This window comes from Gymnoscopelus microlampas, assembly GCF_963454915.1.
Source record: "Gymnoscopelus microlampas genome assembly, chromosome: 9".
In the NCBI taxonomy this organism is placed as follows: domain Eukaryota; kingdom Metazoa; phylum Chordata; class Actinopteri; order Myctophiformes; family Myctophidae; genus Gymnoscopelus; species Gymnoscopelus microlampas.
Window position 1 is genome coordinate 14046298 of NC_139946.1, and position 24695 is coordinate 14070992.

At 41.2% G+C, this 24695-nt stretch overlaps 1 protein-coding gene across 5 annotated transcripts in view; it reads left to right on the forward strand.

Annotated features, from left to right (window-relative positions):
* The first annotated feature begins 5985 nt into the window (after window positions 1-5985).
* ddr2a (discoidin domain receptor tyrosine kinase 2a) overlaps window positions 5986-24695 on the forward strand; it is a 53728-nt gene continuing 35018 nt past the window's right edge. For 3 of the 5 annotated variants that reach the window (XM_084065601.1, XM_084065605.1, XM_084065602.1), the window contains exon 1: window positions 9954-10091. In XM_084065601.1, the coding sequence (XP_083921727.1) occupies window positions 10085-10091 (7 nt within the window). In that variant the 5' untranslated portion in view covers window positions 9954-10084. Of the gene's footprint in view, window positions 6117-9953; window positions 10092-15622; window positions 15736-24695 lie in introns of those variants that run through there. The other 2 variants (XM_084065603.1, XM_084065604.1) reach the window with 2 other exon arrangements.

Below are 24695 nucleotides of genomic sequence, written 5' to 3' on the forward strand. Positions count from 1 at the left end.
GTCATTTGACAGAAACTGGAGCACTCTGACTCACCTTTTGCAGCAAGCAATATATTTAAATGTAATATTTAAATATATTATTTGATCTAAAGTACTTCTAAACTTGATATTATAAATCATATAATGGCAATTGGCAATAGTGGTAATCCCATGTCATGTCATTGACGTTGCTGCCTCACAAAACTTTTATTTTGGAAAAATAAATGAAATTACTTCCAGAAGTGGTTCCTGGTTCAAGAGGTCATTGGAGGAGGTGTGCTCAACGCTAGCTATGTTGTGGGGTAGTGGGGTAGGATGGACCACTTTTCACTTAAGTTGTCCTTGAAGCAAGGCAAAAGGAGACAGCAGTAAAATCTAAACAATATTTCAAGATGTCTTCTATCATTTGAAATCACGAGTAAGCAACTATGACAAAGGGCCATAAAAATATGACTTCTAAAAAACAAAAAGTGGTCATGTGGCTCAAATTGCCCAAGGTTAGGGGTAAGTTGATCCAAGTTAAGGGGTAAGTTGACCCACATGTTATTTAAAATGATCAAGTTTAAACTAATGTAGTCACTTATCAAACAATTTAATAACACATTTCCATTTTATAAATAGTCTTATTTATTTTCTTAAATGTTATTTAAAGGTAGGGTAAGTGATCTTTGGTTAAAATAAGTGTTAAATAGCTTTATATTCTGATAGTGCTCATTGCTATAGAGTGTTTGTTTGTTCAGTCACATGAGTCTACATGTCTCTACAGGTCGGGATACCAATTTTGTCCAATCAGGATAGAGAACTCAGTCATACAGAATACAGATCAAACAAGTGAATTTGGAAGTGATGACACAAAGAAATGAGCAGACAAAATTGGAACTGGAACACCATAAAAAAAAGTGAAGCTGATAAATGGGTAGGCTACTCTCTCCTGATTGGCTGAAATGTTGTCACCTACATGAACAACCTACCTGAACATTTATTTTCTGTTTATTAAAGAGCTGGGAGACAGGTAGTCCCCTGTTGCTGAACAAACACTCTATAGCAATGATTACTATCAGAATATAGAGCTTTACATTTTTAATAGAAAACCATTTGTTTTAACCAAAAAATATCACCACCTTTAAACAATTTTCTTTTACCAGAACCCAATGTAACATTTGCGATTGGTAAAACATATTTTAAACTTATCTTAAATGATTGTATTCATCCAAATTAAATGTCATTCAGCATAATTTGAGTAGCAAAGAAATAATTAAAACAATTCATATGAATAGTGATTAATATTGGCAAAATTGGCTCAATTTAACCCAGAGCATTATGGTTAATTTTGTCCCACAGCCACCATTTTAGACACAACTGGCTAGGATAATATGTTGGGCACATTTTTTTTAAATGTGGCCACTAAATTATTCACATGGTTTTATACATTAGCAAATCACCAACATATATTTTTAGACCTGGATGAATTTGCTTTGATATAACAGTTACATTAGGTATTATACCTGACATGTTACTTTGACCGGCAAAAAAACAAGTTTTTGTGTAAAAGCTTTCCATTTTCCTGTGTGCTTCCCAACTTCATAGCCAGGTTTAAATGATGGGCGCTTACTAAATTTAAGGTCACATGACAACGTGTTTTCTAGATACCGGGGGGTGGGTCAGTTTACCCACTGGGTCATCTTACCCTGTTCTCTCTATTATTCTGTTTTAAATCTGATTTGTTATAGATTTTCATAGTTGTTATTTAGTAAGGGGAATTAGAAATGCAAATAAATAATAGAGGGAACAAACATAATAAATTATACATCTGAATGATTTATTGATGTGTCCACATTTTCCTACGCCAAAATTATGTAGTGATTGAATAAGTGGTTTGAGGTCATGTAAGTGATTCCCAAACTATCTTTGGTTAGCGTTATGTCAAGTGCATTACACATGAAGGTGATTTATAAAGTCATGCCTTTATAAATCACTTGAAAAGAAGGCAGTTTACCCGCAATTCACGAGCCTTCGTTGTCGGCGCGGTGCTAGCCGCTAGGCGAGCGAGTGCCCGCACTGACCAGCCAATGGCCTCGTGCATTGTCCAAGTTGACAGGCCATGGTGGACGGTTAACACGTGAACCAAAACTAGCACTTCCACAACGCGTCTCAGCCATGCACAGCGAATGAGGGCAGTTTTTTTTAGGACAACTTGGGAATTGCTTACACGTGGTTTGAGGTCCATGCCCCCCCCCCCCCCCCGTCTAAAATACACTTTTTGGCCAAAATGTAAAATAATCCACCGGACGGAAAGATACTTCCTGGTTCAGAGATGTTTTTGCGGAACAGCGACTGCGTTGCAGAGCCGAATAACACCCAATGAGACGTTATCTCAAGGTGTAATGCGGTCCTCTGACCTGTGTGGCAGTAGTGAGTTGGCACCGTGATGGCGCTGCCGAAGATTAAAAAAACAAAGAAGTAGTGTCTCTGTCCGGTGGTTTATTTTACATTTTGGCCAAAAAGTTTATTTTAGACGTGAGGGGGGGGGGGGGGGGGCTCAGTGTTCCCACTTATTCACCTGTTTCCTAGGCTGTGTGTTTTCCACTTCCTGTCGATTTCATTGGATATCATTGGTCATCTGCCCAGTTTCATTGGATTTCATTGGATCAAATCGACAGGAAGTGGAAAACACACAGCCTAGGAAACAGGTGAATAGAGTTTCAACTCCATAAAACCGTCTTTGTTTTGGTGAGTAGCGAAAGTGTATTTCTTATTTTTACTCCCGACGACAGGTTATGTAGCCTGTGGTGCGGTTGTATCGGCTCATCGGTATCATAGCCTTAAGGGGAGAGGAACTCCACTGTCTAGGCTATGGACCAGAGCTACATGTGACCCATAGGGCAGATGCAACTGATGCTACTGAGGAGATGAGGTGACTTGATAAGTACGTACATCCCCCAGCCATGATGTACAAGTACACCCACTGGACATGACGCTAGTATGTCGCAGGGACTTACCCCCAATCCATCCTTTGATAAGCAGGGAGGCGTTAGGTCCCATTTTCATAGTCTTTGCTTTGACCTGGCCGGAGAATTGAACCCCAACAACGTCCCAATCTCAGGGCGGACACTAACCACAAGGCCACTGAGCTGGTATGTATACTATACTTTAATATGTATATATTAAATATATTTAATTTGAATGAAATATCTTTCAAGATATGTTACAATTCTAAACAACAACAATTTAGTAAGCTTGGCAATATACTGATATATCGATATCGATCGATATTAGCTGAGAGAGAGATGAAGCAGGGACCCCCACTACTTATTGTATAAAATTGCGTTGCAGATTAAACTTTTTCATAGATTTTCATAGCTTCATAGACATGTGAAGACTTGTGTGACACATTAGCCTATCTTTTCTATTAATATGTTGGATTCTTGTTGATGTGTATTTTCAGGCATTTAACCACTTAAACCGTCAAAACTTGATCTTTGGCTCTGTCTGCTCTTTTTTCCCTTCTACTCCAAACTCTCCACATACACCTGCCCTGACCTAACCTTCAGAAGGCGTTTCATACCGTCAATCACAATATTCTTTTGTTCAAGGTAAAGGCCTTGGATTTTAGCATTGGGTGAGGTCACACCTTGGGGGATGTCGGCAAGTGGTGGAAGTGAACGTCACCAGCTCCTCTCCGCTTCAGCCAACGAGTCCCCCAAGGGAGTGTTTTCCACTCGTCTTGATTTATGTCAATGATATGAAATCAGCCTGTAATTGTGATCTTTTCCTTTTAGCCGATGATGCAGCTCTTCTGGTCTCGCATCAGGACAAAAAAGAAATAGAAAAATCCCATAGTCAGGAGCTTACCAAGATCAGCTCATGGCTGATTGACAACAGGTTGTCCCTACACCTTGGTAAAACCAAATAGATTCTCTTCAAGTATCAGACTAAGGAGATCCCTGGGGTTCAAGGTGGTGGTGGGGGAATGTGATCGCAGCTAAGGAGGAGGTGACCTACTTGGGCTGCATATTAGATGACAGGCTATCCAGAGAGAGTATGGCCAAAAACGTTATCTCTAAGGTCAACCGGAGAGTCAGATTCCTTGGGAGAATGTGCACAAAATTTTCTTAATAGAAATGTGCTGGAAATGTTAACAGGGGCTCTGGTCATTTCGACTACACCTGTTCCTCCTGGTACACCAGCAGCACAGCACCCCCAAAATAAAGATAAAAAATATGCTCCAGACTGCCCAGAATAAGTTAGTCAGATTAATACTCAAGCCCCCCCCCCCTGTATTTCTCAGGTACCAAATCCTAACCCCCTATAGTGTGGAAAGCACACCCACACTTTTCCCACAAGGACATTCTCCTGCACTTACAGTATGGGTCCTTGGACTGACATGCACATGCACTAGGACACTTTAGGCACCTTCGGGTGCGTGGACTTAAGTCCAATTGCACACATACACATCACAACATAATTTGCACATACATATGAAATTACCTCAATGGAAATAAGCCAATGCCTTTTTTGAGTTTATCCTTTTGATAATAGTGTGACAATGTATGTATTTTACATATGTTTTGTTATCAATAATAAGATGTCAAAGTCAAATCTTCACAGAAAATAATTTTGGCGAATGTTCCACCCAGAATAGGGATGCTAGGGTTCAAGTGGTTAAGGTAAAAGTTAAAGTTTCTATTGCACAAATATGACGACCCACCTGTAGTAACTCTGAGGACACCCCAGGGGTCCCGGACCCCCTGTTGAAGACTCCTGCTCTATAGGGCACGTGGACACCATTCAAAGTTATAGACAGAATAGATCATGGCGGCTGCCTCCATTGAATTCAAAGGAAAAGTGGCACCCTGTTCTATTCGGTTCTTCAAGCTATATAGCAATGATTAGAGAATCACAATATAGAACTATTTAAAACAAAACAAAAATGTAAAATGTAAAAGTCACTTTAGCCTACTGCACATTTAATACCAATAGTCATCCCCACAAATTCGTCACAAAATTGTTTTTTTTAGTAAAACATTTTCAAACCTTTCATTTTGTCCTTCACCCAGCCCTGCAATAAAGTTGCATTCCATTGAAATGTAGCAAATTCCTTCAAGGAGATAAGTTGCAAAAAGCTCATTGTGTTGTATTGTGCGGCAACACTGCTTTTCCACCTGGGATGACAAAGGGTGCAATTTAAAAGGAAATTCAAACCTGTGATCATAATGTCATGTTTTATCGAAACCTTCACAATCCTAAATGCGCCCTTTTGATGTCCTTGGTATGGCCAAATACTTTTGTCCATATAAGCATGTGGAACACTTGTTCTATGTTGTCATTAAAAGATGAACTCTTTCTTACATTTTGATATTTTAGTGTACACAGATCTGCTTTGACTATTAGGCTCTTCTGTTAAACTACAATGTGAGTCCTATATTGAGTTTGACGTGAATTCCCTTTAAGATGGTTTCATGGAGATTTATCTTTGATGGCACCTACAGTAGAATATTAGGCCAATGGTAAACTTTCACTTACAGTCGCTACTGCTTATGGATTGATGATTTTTGAACCAAATCCATATAGATGAGTGACTAAAATCTTTAATGCATTCTTTTTTAAGTATCTTTAAATCATACACCCTCTATGTTTCTAATCTGACAGGCCAATAGACACTAAGTCCAACAAAATTACAACATAGCAGTGGAAACATTACCTTGAATTATCAATGATTGATTGAGCAATACCCCAAGCTGTCAAAAGAAAGGACTCTTTTCAAGATGCATAAAGCTTTCTGATTGGGCATTGGATTCTGCTTTAATTGAAACCTTATGTGTGACATGTGGAATTCTGGGACATTGGCATGCCCCCAAAAAATCCTCAGAATGTGAAGTTTTTTCCCCCTCCCTCCCTCCCTCTCTCTCCCCCTCTCTCTCTTGCTTCTCTCCTCTCCCTCTCTTTTTTTCCTTTTTGCAGGGGTGTCTTACATCAGCCCAGTGAGACCTGGTGAAGGCAACTGACGGACCAAGAGAGACAGAGAGAGCGAGAAAGGCTTGGATTGTATCATCCAGCCTCCTGACAAAGGGACGCTCACTGGACTAGATCTGTATCCATCTCTGAACAAATGTACTGAAAGAAGAAACATCTCAGAAGTAAGTTGCCTTTCTCTCAGCCAAAATTCTACTCTTAAGATTTCCTACTTTTCTCTCCAACTTATTAGCCTTTGGACTGTGAATGTTTGGAGTTTCTAACCGGAGAGAGATTGCATGTGCTGCTTTTTGCAGAGCCTTTTTTTTCTCAGAGCCCTAAGATTCGTTCTCTTTAGGTGTTCAATGCTGTTATGATTATACATCTGAACGCCATGTACATTACGTACAATATGAGGTTGTTGCTGTTTGCATGGCAGGTTAGAAGAGAGGATAGCAGAGCAATTCAGTGAATCCTAATGCTCACTCTCCACTCAGCAGCTCCCGCTGCATGAACAGCTGTTTCATACAGAAGCCATTGCTTACTGTTTCATTATCTGTGGTTATACTAAAATGTGAAACGTATTTTCAGCTTTAACCAGGAGTAAGGATTTAAAACTTTAAAACTGTTGCCATTGAGAAAGTTTCGCTTAATATAAAAAAAAACTCCAGGTAAAATGTTATTTTCATTTCTTCACCATATAATTACTCTAGAAATATACTTTTGTTATATGCTGTAGTAGTGTATACCATACAGTGTATATACAGTATAATCTGTTGCTGTCTATAGATAATCTCTCCTCTGCTCTTTGTCATAAGAATGTGTCTCAGGTCCACAGAGAGATATTAGAAATTGTTTCTGTTTTTTCAGCCTTGTACAATTTAGAATTTATGTGACTCCTTTTTGTCTGTCTCGCTTCCAGCTGAAAACATCAATTTTGTTCGCTTTGTTGTGGCATGCTTGTGGAAAAGTTGAGCAACTGCTGAAAACCTAATTCCCAACCGCTTATTTACTGCTTCCTGGATTGTCAAAAACTTAGACAATAGACTTTTTTAGACTCTAAAAAGCTCATTGCGATTAACTCATCACGTCAAAGCAAATGCAAGCACGGTCAACTACTGCAGCTCTGAAATCTTTTCCCTAGAATACACGTCTCACTGGGTCATGGAAGTGGTATGTAGCCGCTCTGGTGTAATGTAGGTGTTACGTAGGCGGTATATAGGTGGCATGCAGGTGTCCTCATGTGGTATGTGGGTGATAAATCTCCACACACAGAGGCCTCATTCAACCAGGGACACTTTGAACAATGTGGTCACCCAGTAGACTTTCTTCTTTTTTTTTCACAAAATAATTATTGCAGATGTTCGTCTGAGAGAACGTATGGACTTGACTGGCTTTTTACTACAGTAGCAAACCAGCTATGGAATCTGAACAGCAGGTTTTATGGAAAAGGGGGACTTTGTCAATGAAACACTTGTTATGGAGTGGTCAATGTGGTCAGCCTGGTATCTGAACCTAATATCATTCTGGGAAGTATGCTTGTGCGTGTTTCGTGTGCAAGTCTGCGTTCATGTGTGCGTGTGGGCACGTGCATTTGTGAGAGTGTGCACCGTAATAATGACTGCACTTGCAGTACGTACAATACATGAAACTGTGTGTGCATTGTACAGGCATTCACGTATGTTTATAAATGACCGTGTAAACATGGATTAACAGCACACAGTATTTACATTTGTCTTAAGTTCACTGTGAGCCCTGACATCTCCACGTGTCCTTTAAGTTAACAGAGGAATGTACACCGCACAATTCTGAGTGATGGTTTGACAATGGCCCCATACGTTTCCACTTTTACACTTGAAGAGTTAATTTGTACTCTAAGGATTTTGCTGTGCACATCAGGTAGTCAAGCTAAGACTTGTTGAGCTTTACAGTGACTGCTTCAGGTATGGATATACACTAACCTATGCTATGCTCATGGTGGCTACATTTCCACAGTTCTTCTTCTTCTGTCGTTGAAACTGATGTCCAGTCCAGTGTTGATGTGAGACTATTAAACACCTCTAAGACTGCACTGGAGGAGGCAGGAAACTAGCTTGATCAGTGTAAATAAACTCTTTGTAAAAGCAGATTGGAGTGATTATGACGGACAGGGAAATATACGAAATGCCTCACTTGGAATTTGAAATTTGATGCATGGTTATACACAGTTATACTCACATACACACACACACACACGCACACGGACACACACACACGCACACGGACACACACACACACACACACACACACACACACACACACACACACACACACACACACACACACACACACACACACACACACACACACACACACACACACACACACACACACACACACACAACAAAGAGAGAGTGGGGGGGGGCACAGAGACGTAGTGTCAGTTTAGAAAAGAGAGAGATAGATTGAGAGCAAGACAAGACACACAGACGGAGACAGAAAGTGGGAGACCGACAGAGTGAGTGGTGGACAGACAGACAGAGAGACAAATAGATCTAGTGTAGGGTGGCTAGATGAGCAGTTGGATGCATTACGAGTGTGTTATCACTATTCCCTCAGACATGTCATTTCAATTAGCAGCCCTACCCTCCGGTGCCCAGAGTCTTACTGACATCCTCACGTACAGGCCCTAATCATACTCCACAGCAAAGGCTGTAATTTCAGCCCGCCTTTCAAAACACTGCAGTGGAGGCGCCCAGTGCTTACATAGGTTAGCTGCAACCCCGCTTTACCGTTGTTTGATTGGATGCATTTCCAAATCAATGCTTCTGGGCCGGCAAGAGGAAGCATGCTCGGTGGCAGAGGTACATACTGTAATTTCACATAAATAGCAGCATTTCAAGGAACCTTGTGCCTAAAATACCGCGTTGTTGACTTTGTATCCCACACGTGCCTGAACTCCGACCCTGCCCTAACCAGTACCCCTCCCTTCGCCTACCCATCCAGGCAGATTAGGTTACATGTAGTCTAAATGAGGGTGTACATGTGTCTCACTTTATTCTGATGTTGAGTTTTGGCCTCTTATTTCGTCCTTTGTCTGACTCAAAGTCCATTTCTAAGACCGGAAGATGAACAAGCTTTTTCCACCGCAGAGATACAATCATAACTATACGGTAACCGAAAACTCACATTTACTTCTGTTGTGACTATTTTCAGTGTGATTTATCATTTGCCCGACTGGCCTTGAGATTAGGTAACATGTTTAAGGGAGAGTGTGCATTTCGTGGACTTTATTTTAAACACCAGAGATTTAACCGTTTTGTTCCAACAGTAATACAACACGCATGCACATTGCACACACACAAATAACTGTGAATGTTTACACAGTTATTTGCAAGCCTTAGACTGCACATACACACTGTAGTCTGTATTTCTTTTTACTTTCTTGCTTCACCTGAGAAAGTCAGTTTTGCATTCTGGTCACTCCTCTCGGTCTCTCTCCTCTCCCTCCCTCCCTCCCTCCCTCCCTGTTTGTCTGTCTGTCTGTCTGTCTGTCTGTCTGTCTGTCTGTCTGTCTGTCTGTCTGTCTGTCTGTCTCATTCTCAATGTCTCCCGTCTCTCTCACTGTCTCTCTTTGGAACAGTCTGTCTAAGTCTTTCCACTTTCTTTCTCTCATTCTCTCCCTCGCTCTTTCCTTCTCAACCCCCTTTCTCTTTCTTTCTCTCTTCCCTCTCTCTCGTTCTGTCTCTCTTCTTCGTCTTACACCCTCACACTCCATTCTTCTGCCAGAAGGTCTGTCTCTCTCTTTCTCTTTCACTTTCTCTCTCTGTTTTTCTGTCTGTCTCTCTCTCTCTGTCTTTCTCTCTCTCTCCCCCTTCACAGTCCCTCTGCCAGAACGTGATATTTCACCTTGAAAGAGCCTGTCAACATGTACTAATGATAGCCTGGGCTGTGAAGAGTGAATTGTCACTGACGAATGACATACTATATTCCACAACAGCTTACTCTCTGTTTTCTTCCGTTTTTACAGTCTGTATCTGAATGGCCATTAAGAGATGGACATTGTCTGTTATTTACGTTAGCAATGCATATCTGAGGAACTTGGGGTTCTTCCACGTGGTCCGCTGTACTAAATTCATAGCAGCCTGGAACATGCCTTTTCCTGATTTTCTTCATGCAAGGTAAACAGCTGTAACTTACCACTGCAAAAAGCAGCCAAAGACACAGAATTCAATAGACCAAAAAAAAATATTGTACAGATTTAAAGTAGCTTTTTGTATAGAAAGGACTATTAACATAATGCTGGTTTCATGGGCATTTGGCACACAGGCATGCAAACAGTGACAAAAGTTATAAAGATCTTTTACACAGCACACCTCACTGGCTCTTGTTGCTACTAATAGCCAGTAATACCCATAGTATGACGACACTACAGTGAACTGCAAGCACATAAGTACTACATACTACAAAAAGTAGCATTTAGTAAACATGACGAGATCCTATTATTTGTACAAATATTGATGTATGTTGGTCGGCTTTGTTTACTTCTGTTTTGGAGTTGACAGCAGGTTTTGTTGAGCTGTCTGTGAGATGTGTGCTCTTGATTTAAGCAGCATACTAGAGATGGATTGCAGCTTTAATGGGGGTGGGGGTGGGGTGGAAAAAAAAACGATTTTCTTGGCCTGGGCAGACTCTTTATCCAGTGGCTAAAGTTGTGGTGCTTGATTTAACTCTGACAGTGTAGCTGTAACGTTTTAGGCCCTGGATATTCAATCAAAATGGGTTTCCAGGCTAAAAAGTGTAGGCTGTCCTCCTTACATAACAAAGAGCGCATTGAATTTTGTTTCATTTCATAGCCCGGCATTCACGTCTATTGGCTATGAATCTTTCCTGAAATCATTTTTTTTATTTCTTTTTTTTTTACATTGGGACAGTGCAGGTGGTGGATGGAAAATGGCACTGGATGTGGCTGTGAACACATGCTACAGGTGCACTTTCAGCAGGTCCATGTTGCCACCTCTCATTTCCTCCCTCCCTCATGACTGCTTAACATCAGCTGCTAGTCTTTTACGAGGGACTCCAGATTGACTTGCATGCCAAGCGTCCTTAGGGCGACTATAAGGTACCTTATGCTTACGGCACCCACAGGGAAGGTGCTCTAGCAGCTGCACACGGCTCAGGGGGATGTCGCGCTAAACAAAAGCAGACCCCAGTAGCAGACTCAGAGCTCAAAGCGTCATGTCTGCTTTATTAGATATAGGCAGGGATAAATGTCACCATGTGACATACTTCACTTAAAAAAAGATATTAAAAAAAATATAACAAAAATGAAGGAGGGTTATGGAACAGTGTCTCTCTATTCTCCACCGTATTGTACAGACTGTAGAACACCATGCGGAATTTACAGGTTATATCATCATGCGTTAATAGGCGGTATAAGGCACCATGCCCTTCTTTAATTAATTGCCTCATCCAGGTGTGATACATTAGCATATCGTTGCCTGTGGTGTGTTCTCTCTATCACATGCACACATGTATGTAACATACAGTGGTGGGAAAAGTACTCAAATGTTTACTTAAGTAACAGTATCAATACCGCAATCTAGACTCTGTTACAAGTAAAAGTCCGGAATTCAAAATTTACTTGAGTAAAAGTAGAAAAGTATTGGTATCAAACTGTACTAGGAAAAGTACTCAATATGCAGAATGTCCCATTTCAGAAGTTTTCAAATGAATTGAAATACTCATACTAATCACAATGCGTGGCATCGCGACACATTGTGAGCTTGTAGATCGGCTGAAAATGGCCGAAATGTATATACTGTAGGGCTGAAGTGATTATGTATGTTTTGCAATAATAATCACAATCTTCTAAGTAACTAGTAACTAAAGTTTTCAAGTAATTGTAGCGGAGTAAAAGTATAATATTTTCCTCTGAGATTTAGTGGAGTAGAAGTAAAAGTACTGAAAATTGGAAATACTCCAGTATAGTAAAAAATACCTCAAAATTGTAATTAAGTACAGTACTTGAGTACATGTACTTAGTTCCTTTACACCACTGGTAACATATTATGCAGACCTTCCTGTAGGCGCACATACATTATGTGTCTCTATGCACATGCCACCACCTGGCTCCAGTTTGGACATTTGATTCGAATTTCATGTATTCCCATAAAAATAAAATACCTGTGATGCTGTGTTACAGCCGTAAACGGGTGAAACAAGAGAATATAATGGAAAGCATATGGCTGGTCATGGTACATATGGATGTACTGTTTTTTAATTAGGCCCAGCTCCAGAAGCATGAATGTATACGCAGTGGTGGAAAAGTATTCAAAATGTTTACTTAAGTAAAAGTATCAATACTGCAATGTAGAAATACTCTGTGTAAAAGTCCGGAACTAAAAATGTACTTGAGCAGAAGTAACAACAGTATTGGCATCAAAATATACTTAAAGTACCAAAAGTAAAAGTATTCATTATGCAGAATGTTTCACAAGGTAACATACAGTATGTATAAAATGTATTCAAATCTTTGGAAAATAGCCAAAGTTTAAATAGGGCTGAAGTGGTTAATTTATGTTTTGTAATAATAATTCAATTCTACAAAGTAACTAGTAAGTAAAGTTTTCAAATAATTGTAGTGGAGTAAAAAGTACAATATTTCCCTCTGAGATGTAGTGGAGTAGAAGTAAAAATAATGAAAATAAGAAATACTCCTGTAAAGTAAAAATATCTCAAAATTCTGAGGTACAGTACTTGAGTAAATGTACTTAGTTACTTTACACCACTGAGTAGGCCCAGCTCCAAAAGCATGTCTTCGTAGACACGCACGCACGCACGCACGCACGCACGCACAATGGACTTAAGTAGTAGACGTGCGCTGTGCATTGTTTGGCTCCTTGCTAATTAGACCTGCCTGGTTTTTAACAGCTCATATATCTCTAGTCTAAAGCATGTTGTTCTTTATTGCCTAGAAATGCAAGCAACCACGTGGCATTGTCTCTCTATATCCTCACAGAAGCTATTCACTGTATTTTCGTCTTAAATCTATAGTAGTACGAATGAAATTAATAGGAATGGATATTGTATTTAATTTGAATTGAAGTGTTATAGCAGTTTTCTTGGATCCAAATTTTTGTGTATCCAAATGTCCAACAATGTACTGTAGCTACTATTCTGCACAGTGTATGTAAGGTATGTTCTGCCTCTGGAGTTATAGCCAGCTGATGATGCAGAATTATATACTTTACAGTTAGTTAGGATGCTAAACATTACCATTAAGATGAGGACACCATTGCAGGATTAAACCAGGACACCTGGTGGGGTAACCGGAACGCTCGCCCCCAAAACACACTCGCCCCCACTTTTTTTCGTGGACCACTCAGCGGTTCTTATATTCTTGAATTAGTTTTACTGCCGATAAGGTTAGGAATAAGTTCAGGGTTTTGCATATAGTTTTACTGAGGTTACGTTTAGGAATAAGGTTAGGTTTAGGCATAGTTTTACTGAGGTTACGTTTAGGAATAAGGTTAGGTTTAGGCATAGTTTACTGAGGTTACGTTTAGGAATAAGGTTAGGTTTAGGCATAGTTTACTGAGGTTACGTTTAGGAATAAGGTTAGGTTTAGGCATAGTTTTACTGAGGTTACGTTTAGGAATACCTGGTGGTGACCATTCCGAGGTCACCGAATTAGACCCGGAGCAAGCGTGTTTTGGAGCAAGCGTTCTTGTATTCCCTGGTGGGCCGTTCAGTTAGTGCACAAAAATAAGTCTTCTCTTAAAAAAAGGACAGACATGATGAGACTGACACACAAATGAATGGCTGCCACCTGCGTGTTTTGCTAGCAAAGATGAACGACAGCATCTGCGGTACTTTCCCTTTCATGTTGCCTTAAATACATTTTCCATGAGGCAAAAGCATGAATTAGTTAGTGAATCAAAACGCATGAATTTAAGATCTTAAAGAGTCGGACGCTGCTTTGAAGTTGAGGGGTATTAAATGAACTCATCTGGCGGACGTTTTGATTATTTGAGGATGCAATAATTACCTTGAACCAGTCCAAAATTATAAAATGCGTGCAATTAAGCAGGTGTGAGTCTATTTTACTTGGGAGCGTGAGCGGCATTTGAGTGGTGTGGTCATGAAATGAGAGATATTATTCCAGGAGCTCGGTAACTCTCTGGTCTTTAGACCTTGGCGTTTTCTCCCCTCTCCCTTTGCATGCAAGGTCCTGTTGACAGTAAGTACCTGGCCAGGTTTTGGGTGGCTATTCAGTGAAATGTTCAGTGGTTCCACACCAGTACACCAGGTACTAGGGGTGTTCCGATTTTTCACGATATGATACGATACACGATATTGGGCTCATGATATCGATACTATACGATATATGGCAATTTTTTATTATGAAAATATATGGTGGGGAAAAAAAGCAAATGCAAACAAATACTTCTGTTTTTGCATTATTATATATTTATATTTATAAAAAAGTTTTTTATTTAATTTTTCCAAAACAAATTTTCCCCCCCGTCACGAAAACGTATCGCGGTACGTATTGCGGTACAATACTGGGTATTGCCTGATTTATACTGTGTCGTAGCCTACGTTGTTGTCCCCCTTGCTAGAAAACTGCAGATCTACAAGCTCTATGAGCTCCATAAGTCTCCTGATTTATACTTTGCCGTACGCTGGTGACATTTGGTGATAATAGCAGTTCTACAGTACACAACGTGTCGCGATGCATTGTTGGCCTTGCTACGTATGCCACCGTAGCCTACAACAGAATATAAATTAAGTATAAGTCTCCCATTCGTAACACTGTTGCACTGCGTGCGTGCGTGCGTGCGTGCGTGCATGCGTGCGTGCGTGGACACGCATTACTCAATGCGTGTCAGGTGACAATGACAGAGACAACTATGCCAGGTAAACCCTGTGTTGTTGACCCAGTGGGGTCTCCCAGGGTGCATGACCTCAAGTGGTGCACCATCGTGGCTCTGTGTGCCAATGTTGCAGGCAAAGGAGGGAGTGCTTCCATGAAAATATAGGACTGTTTCTGTAAAGAAAAGAAACAACAACACTGTCCTGTTTACATTTGCAACGTGAGAACGTTTGAGGGAAAACATGGAGTTGTTAATGAAGGTGTGTTAGTTTTACATTTATTTTGAACATAATGGTCTCCAGGGGGTTGTGAGTTTGACTATAGCAAGAGAAGTGTGTCTATATATTAAAGTGTGAGTGACGTTTCTACAGTCATTTAAGTTTAAGTTTACCTCATTTGCCACATTTATGTTAGTGTTGTGTTATTGCATTACTTATTATGTTTTTCTTTTCTAAATCCTGGCAAAAATATTGAAATATCACTAATACTAGTATTTCTCATTATCAATTTGCCCTCACATTCTGAAGTCTACAGTACTGTAGGTGATTCTTGGTGCTATCTGGAGCACTGGAGTTGGGAGTCAGGGGCTTGTGGTTTTCTGAAGGGAGTATCTGTCCTTCACCACTTCCTGGACTGGCCAAGAGGGAACTGATATTTATGGGCAGCAGACTTTTTCCCAGCAGCAGAAATCCAAGTCAATAGTCGTCCTTTTCAGTAACGGTAGACGCTGGGTTGATACAATAAACTCAGCTCGGTGGCTATCAACATTCTATGCACGCTGTTTATGCAGTAATGTTGGAAATCAGACAAAGGCCCAGTGAGGGAGGATTGAGGTTGTGCTTTGTGAAATGCTCTCTGTTAGTTGGTTCTGAATGGCTTTTATAACGGGACTCTTCAACCTCACATATATCTACTTGTACTACATTTGGAGCCAGATCTCAGTATAGGTGAGTAACTGACATTGTGTCATGAAATGACATGCCATGTCTTTTTAAGCGGTGTACCCCAGGGGTCTATACTTCCCCCCCCCCATTTTCCCCTCTACACCAAATCTCTTCATTGAAAATAGCTGTTCTACAAGCGTTGTGATTTGTTTTCCGGTTCAGGTTAAAAACTACAGCAGGGTAAAAACATGACCAGCATAAGGCTGGCCTTAGTATGTGATGTCCGGTGTTCAAGTGGCTAATCTCACTGTCCTAGTTTTCCCAACCATGATCAAGCATCGTTGTTTTCATTTTATTTTCTGTCTGTGAGAATGTGCAAAAGCAAATCAGTGCCATTGTACGTTATGACAAGATGTTGAGATATGGAGTCATTACTCTTAATATTGATGGTTGTGAGGTCTGCTTGAACGGCTTTTTCCTCTAGTTTATTGACTTTAGATTGGGGAGATATTTTGACACTTGTTTAGTTCAACTCCAAAAAGAGTATATTGAAGTTCTGCAAGTTTTACTATGAGCTAGTTGGTGCATTCCTCTCCAAAGTCTGTTTCACCCACATAGGGTATGTGATGTTTCTTTGCTAAAATAAGTGTTAAATAGCTGGTGTGTTAAATTGGCAACCCACCTGAAAATATTAAAGAGCTGGAGAGACAGAGAGACCCCTGTTAATACTGAACAAACACTCTATAGCAATAATTACTTTCAGAATATAGTGCTTTAAACTTTTAACAAAACCCTTTTTGTTTTAAAAATATCACTTACCCTAACTCCCACTATCAATCACTTTGAAGCTCAAGCACATACTCGTGCACACTCTCCACACACCCTTAGAAACGCACATCCATCACAGACACACTCCCTGAACTCGCACGCACGCACGCACGCACGCACGCACGCACGCACGCACGCACGCACGCACGCACGCACGCACGCACGCACGCACGCACGCACGCACGCACGCACGCACGCACGCACGCACGCACGCACGCACGCACGTACGCACGCACGCACGCACGCACGTACGCACGCACGCACGCACGCACGCACGCACGCACGCACGCACGCACGCACGCACGCACGCACGCACGCACGCACGCACACACACACACACACACATGCAGACATACACACATATTTTGTCTTTAATTAGACAGATGTGTCAAAGACAAAGAACCATTTATGCAGGAAAAAAGCTGCATATTTCATCAAGGGGCAAAACAGCATTCTGGTGTTGTAATATACATGCAAACTTTGCTTTATGAGTCTTTCCACATAAGTTTGGGAGCATAGTATAAGCCTGGAGGGTCAGTATAGGAACTAGGAAGGGAACGCCACGTATAGAATTTGATGTGAATTGAACCAGCATTGACTCGAAGCTCCAAACCTTTGTTATTATTGCCCATTATTATTCTGTGTAAATGTCATGTATTTGTATAGTACATATCTTGAGGTTTGTGAGTTTGATCAAATCTCATAGACCTACTGGTTACACATGGGATGTACAGTGTATTTGATGACAAAATATCCCCCTGGGCTACAGATGTTTTGTCTGCAGCTCAGCTCTGTGATTCTTAGCACTCAGTTCACAGGGTCTCAGCATGTCAAACAAGTTTCATTTTGGGACTTTTTTTTGTTGCTTCACACACTTTCAACTCTGGGGGACTTTTCTTCATTCCCATTCTGAAAGCTTTCACAAGTTAATGGATCTGACTTTTGAGCTTTTATTTCCCCAAATATGGCACTAATCCTCGCTGACATCCATTAGAGGCTGTCTCTGTTGGGCACAAAAGTCACTTAGTTTATATACTGTATAGACTACATTATATGGATATTGTGGAAGACGTTGGTATCTTACTGAGCATGATTTGGTAACAAATGTCAACCACTTAAACCCTCTAGACTTAGTAAACTGGACCTGACTTGTCCTTACTACTGTACTTGGACCGCTTTTTCATTTCTTCACCAAATCTCTTATAGATCTGCTATTTTTGGCTAATGTTCCCCCCCAGAATATGGATGCTGGGGTTCAAGTGGTTAAATCGTATACAGTAGTTAGTGTTTCTTATCTTGATACTATATTGCATTTGAAGAAAAAGATGTAAGAATGCACAAGTTTCAAGACTAGTTACTGTCAAAAATATCACTGCATTCATACGGCTGGGGGCGGCACCTGTCAGCGGGGAGTGTTGGACGGGAAGAGTAGGACAAAGGCTCTGTGTCCTCCCGGTGGGGGCTCCTCACTGGCAGGTGAGTCAGTAGGATACAAGTACAACAGCAGTGACAACACACAAATGTGTCTGGGGAGGAATAAATTGTCTAAAACAACTAAAAATGGGTTAAAAAGGCAAAAAAGAGAGAGAGAGAGAGAAGTATTTGTTTCTTTATTAGCGTGGTCTTTATATTTTAAACATGTTGAAAGATGAATGTGAGCTTTTTCCTAAATAATATTTGGAAATATTACTGTTTTAGTTTTTCTTTAAATCAGAAAGCAAATATAATATAACTATCTCCTTACAATAGGCTTTTGCAGAAGTTGAGGCAAACACAGAGTCTAATCACAGGGCAATCGTCACCACAGAAAAACTATAATGTAATGTTTAACATACTGTATATTTTAGGGCAGACCATTTTATTCCAAATACCACAGAAAATTATTTTTTTATGTCAACAATCCCCAATTAGCCAACAGGACTTGAAAGGATTTTGTATATTTAGTGTATGAATACAGAGAGTTGAAAGAAGGAAATAAACAATCCAAATCCCTCTTTGTACAGCCTCTCATTGTACCACTACATTTTGTACATTGATCTAGTTACCAAAATGAGAATGACATCTTTCGTAATCTTTGCTGAAGGACGCCTCTTTAGTTTTACTGAAGTCATGATGGCCATCTGGCTTGATGTTTTGCTCAGATAATTAGAGGTTCACTGTGCTTTATTCTCACATGAGCATTATTGATGGTTGTATTATGTGCTGATTGATGTGAATTATGTCATTGGTCTCCCCACATGATATTGGTCTAATCACATGACTATTGGTTGTGTGTACATAACATGGCGTCTATTGTTATGTCTATTTAGTCTGAAGAAGAGCATTGTCTCAAAACATCACTCTGTAACCGCATAATAATAAAAAACTGGAAAAAGGGGATATAGTGTGAGGCTTGAATTAGATTTTGCCCTACTGTCGAATATACAGTCTCACAGTAGACCCTGTCCCCTATGTGGGCTGTGAAAATCTGCTACTGTAAGACACAGGACGCAGGCCTTGTTAGTGTCCATATTTGACCCCCTCCCTATACGCAGACATGTAGTATCTTATTCCACCAAAAGTCCCCCCCCCCCAGCTTAAACCTGTAAAGGGCCTCTTCTATATCTCTATCTTCTCCCTCCCTCGCCTGCCTCCCAAATCCACCCAAATCCCCTCTTTTCCCATTGCAGATGCTCTATTTACCCCCTCACACCCTACACTTACCCCCCTGCCCGCCCCATAACTCTTCTTGGACCTGTTTGTGTTGGACGGTCCGCTCGCTGTGGTCCACTGGTCGGAGCTGTGTGACAAACCGTTGGTCTCTTCTCTCCTGAGGACAGTACACAGACCTGCTATAGCTGGGCATCATGGTTTGCTAGGAGAGAGCAGACTTTACCTCAGACCATTAACATCCAAATAAAACCCTGCATTTTGGCCTCTCCTGGTAAATACCTGACATACCTGCCAGGAGATATTCCTGTCCCGTCATTGCTTTTTTGGGTGACGGTTACTTTGCAAGTGTTCAGGTGCGGTTAACTCAATGTATTTATTTTCTTTCATGGAGAGGACAATTTCCCTGAAGAAATTTTCCAGCGTTACTCAATCATTGACCTATATGGCTTTACAGAAGGACACTTGTCAACCAGTTGTTGTATGTTGAAATTGTGCTGAATAACAGGGGGTCCAGAGGCTATGTTTCTCTGCTTCATCCTCTGACAGACAGGTGAGAATAGTATAATTACTTAGATTTTTTGTTTGTTCCGTTCTCTAGGTTTCCTTCTGAAGGACTTTGCAACTTTTTCTCTCTCTGTGTGTGTGTGTGTGTGTGTGTGTGTGTGTGTGTGTGTGTGTGTGTGTGTGTGTGTGTGTGTGTGTGTGTGTGTGTGTGTGTGTGTGTGTGTGTGTGTGTGTGTGTGTGTGTGTGTGTGTGTGTGTGTGCGTGCGTGCGTGCGTGCGTGCGTGCGTGCGCGTTCGATGACAGACAAAAATCCATAAACTTGTTATTTAAATTGCATCTGACACTTGACGTGTTTCAGATGTTGAGCGTTGAATGAGTGATTAGGCTTATTAGAAAAGGACCCCGTCTAGTGACGTTGTGTATTTCTTGTACCGGAGTCCTTCTCCGAAAAGTATCCTGCTTTTCTTGTGCGCATGCTCATAGGAGCTGAGATAGGACGTGTGAATCAGTTTTTCCTTCGGTGTTCCTGTAAAATAAGAATGGAGAAAACATTTCCATGCAGGACGGTGGGCCTGAGCCCATAAGCCTTTCTCCTGTGTGTCACTGCTCTGATGTTACTATAGCAAAGGGCCTGTTATGGAATAACAGCTGTCCTCTTCTCACACAGGTATGAGAAATACAGCTGTGACCTTAGAGAGGCCAAAGAAAGACAATTTAAACACAATGAATCCATTTCCCACTTTTCTTTTACACTCGCCAGAGGTCATCCATTCAGAATGTTTCCATTGTTAAATTGTGAAAGAACTCCAGGTACTACGGAATGGTTCTCAGAAGCAGTTTGGATCACTGCAGCTTTGTGCAAGGGGGAACCCAAGTGCTTAGACCAAGAGGAAATCACCTCAGGCCTACCGTCAATCATTAAGAACTTTGTGATCACGTTTAAGATGATTGTGGGTCTTTGCATTTCTAAACATTGGAGCTGAAAGACCTTTTTAACAATTTACAACTCCAAGAGTCTCTGTCGTTAGAAACATGGAGGGATTTTCCTCCACACCACAGCACAGGCGGCCTTCACTTAAATGCCCTCTCCGGCACATGGTAAACACATTTGCGACTTTCAAATACACACAAGTCATCAGCTGTTTTTGTTTCATTAACTTTCCAAATCCAGGAAGGGTTAGGCTCAGTAAAGGACCTTGTGTCTCGGTGGGGAAGTGGCTGTAACTTAAGGCTATAGGAAATGGGGTTATGAAAAGCAATAAGATTATGTGTGAAGGCACAATGAATAAGGCACGTCATACTGCGATAGATCTCTGCAGGAGAACCATTAACAGTGGTTTTGCTTAATTAGCTTGATGTTATTTTTGCATTATGACTGCTTTATATGTTTTCTTAAGCATATTTCTTTCAGTATGTGACTTTTGGGCCGTCCTGGTTGCTCTTCCACTTAGTATGTATACCACATAGTATGTGGTATACGTACTAAGTGAGGCATTGCCCGACATACAGTGGTTGTGAATTTGGCTCATGATGACCTGTGTGAAATGTCAACTCCTCTCTCCTATTCATTGAGCTGTCATAGTACACAGTAAATGGACCACAATGGAAATAAGCTCTTGAGACTTTTTGTGTTTTATCCTTTTGACAGATATGCAAATATATGTTCAGTTATATGCATTTTTGTCTATAGAGATATCAATCAATCAATCAATCAATCAATCAATCAATCAATCAATGCCTTAAAATTGCCTTTAAACAAGACAGTTTCTAATAACGGTGTGGCTTCCATGTGGATCTCAGACTTCATGTGGCCATGACGTTTCTATGAAGCCTGATCCAACTGCCATTGACTTCTATCCATTTTAAAATAAAATTGAAGAATATATAAAAAACGTGTATTGGCCTACGAAAGTAGTAGTACAAGAAATGAGATGCTGATCGGTCCAGCAGTTTGCAAGATTTTCCCCAGACGCACAGACAGACAGACAGACAGACAGACAGACAGACAGACAGACAGACAGACCCATTTCTAGAATTTTAACCTACTCCAGAGTCACGGCGTGAAAGAATAATCCCTTTTGATCCACACCACTGAGCCATGGGATATGTAGCCATTATCATCGAGTCACTGTTGCATAATTGTCAAAGATTATTTATTGCTTAAAAAACCAATACCCATATTTCCAAAACCAGAAAATGTGTAATCCCTGTCGCAGGCAATATGGAGCGCCGTGGAAATTATTCTCTAATATCAAGTATCGTGAAAAGCCCCAGCCTGCTGGGCACGACGAGAGTGAATTTGGGCAGCGGCTCAAAACCAACAGCTCTGGATTTGTTTCCCATAGTCAGAATTATACAGCATATATAGGAACCTGCACTTTTATATGTATGTCAGTGGGTTGGAAGAGAGATCCACTTGAAAGAGACAAGCTCATAATTGTCTGTGGAGATCAGGAGAGCCACTTGGAATTCTTGGTTCCATGACAACAAATCACACTGGACCTGTCATTTTTAAGGGCCCCTGTCAGTCCAGAGCCCTTAGAACCTGCTTATTTCCTCCTGTGCCCGCCCTGGTAAAGATTGGAAAAGCAGAGAGATACTTGGAGCATAATAGTGTTTGGCGTATAGATTAGTCATTCAGTTAACTTATCCATTTGTAACTCTTCTTGAGAGTGTAAAACATGACCCATGGTTAAGTTTGTGCACTGGAGAAGGTGAAACATCCGCACACTGGTTTAAAGCTCTCAAAGCGTATTTTATTAATGACACAACGTTTTCCTGATGAAGATCTATAAGGTTGATACGTTGCGCCATTAATAAAATAGGTTTTGGGAGCTTTAAATCAGTGTGCGGATGTTTTACCTTCTCCTTGATTCTTGCCTTGATGTCGAGCACCTGGCCTACATATACAGTAGGTACACGATGTGCACACAATCTCCTATTTGTGAGTTTGTGCACTGTCAGGGTTAGGATGTAGTTACCTGGTCGATAACAGTAGAGTGGACTGTGAGTGAAACACAGTCCACAGAAGAAGTTCTTCGCTGTACAGTGCCGTTCTCATACAATGTGGATTCCTCTGTTACTCCCACGCTGTAACATCAGGGGAAAGGTTTTATTTGGCCAGGCATGAATACCAGGCACACACGCACGCAGGCGCACGCACACGCACGCACGCACACACACACCACACACACACACACACACACACACACACACACACACACACACACACACACACACACACACTTTAGTGTACAGTTACTGTGTTCTTGGCCTTTGAAACCCTTGTTTTTTGGTGAAACGTTTTTGTATTGTCATTTGAGTTGTGTTCAAAGCATTTCAAACCACTGTTGCTGTCATTAAATAGAAAAGGTGCCACAAAAGCCATCACCTTTAGAGAATGAAACTGCTGTGCTGTATAGCTTTTCCTCGTTAAAAAAAGGAGACACACAGTTTCTCTTGTAAACTTTTGTTACATAACGGTTGATTACCGACATTGGAGAAAAAAAGAAAGAAAGAAAAAAAACGAACCTCTCTTACATAACAATAACTTAAGGAGAGGCAAACACATATATCTACTGGTTTCTCCAAACAATTAACCGGCCATTAAGCCTGTGTGAAAAAAATCTTAATATTTTACAGCTGTCTGATTCAATCCAGATCAGTAATTTAGATTTTTTTTTTCTTTTTACCAAAGAACACAGTGGAGGGAAACAGGAAAAAGATGTGGGGCTGACAACGTAGGCACTGAGGTTATGTGGCACACACGTGCTAACCTACTGAGCCACCAGGACACCTCATCAGCATCAGCATGTCATTATTTCCTTGCCACACTACTTATGTAGATGTCTCATAATTGATCTTAAAAACCTAACCAACATCAAAGGACAGCAAATCATTGGGAGTAGTGTTCATACAATAGGAGTCATTTTGTTTGTTTGTGTTTTTTTGCTTGTTACCCCGTCCGTATGCAATGCGTGACAAGGTAATCGGTCGTGTGTGTGTGGCGAACAGCCTTCTTCCATGCAGTTGTAGTCACAAGGGGGCGAGGGGGCGGGGCTGGCGGGCTATGTTAGTGCAGTGAGTCGCAGTTGGGGCAAACGCAGTCCCCACAACATCATTTACAATTCTGTGACTATCGGTACATAACTCGGACGGCGCTTAGTCGACTAGCAGACCATCGGCCGGTCGGCACGGGCACTCGCGCCTGGAGGCGCTCGGCCGCGCCTCCTCAGCCTCAAGGTCTGCTGAGTCGGCGCGCCTCCGTCATGGTCCAAAACTATACTTTATCGGCGAAAAAAAGTCGGCGGTTGTTTGAAAAAGTATTGCCCCAAGCAGGAGTCAAACCCAGATGTCCCAGAGGTGGTGGATCGGTAGTCCAATGATTATCGAGGTGCGCCACTGAAGCCAATGCTGAGATTGGGTATTCGGACTGGATTAGAATGTGACGTCCTAACTCTTCTAATGTAGAGGAAAGAAGTCCCCGCCCGCGCGCCCGCCCAATAGGGGTGTGTGTGTGTGTGTGTGTGTGTGTGTGTGTGTGTGTGTGTGTGTGTGTGTGTGTGTGTGTGTGTGTGTGTGTGTGTGTGTGTGTGTGTGTGTGTGTGTGTGTGTGTGTGTGTGTGTGTGTGTGTGTGTGTGTGTGTGTGAGAGAGGGGGGGGGTGCGTATGTACAGTATGTGTGTCTGAACAACATAACTTGAGAAGAGAACATATAGACAGATAGGCTGCCTCGAAGAGACTATTAACTTTTGGGGTTTCAAACAAGCCCCCAGAACTGGATTATTGAAATCTGGTATTGCAAGACTTCTGCATTAATAATTCTACTGCGCATGCTTCTATCGTCTAAAACGCTAGTACGCCTGCTCTATTGGCTCCAACTTGGAGCCAATCCCGGAAGAAGAGTGAAGAGAGTTCATTGATATATTGATATATGTTCCACAACACAATAACCATTCCACATAAATGTTTTTTTTTTACAACTTCTCTAAACACCATTAAACAGCGTCTGCCCCTGAGACAAAATTACGTAGGCACC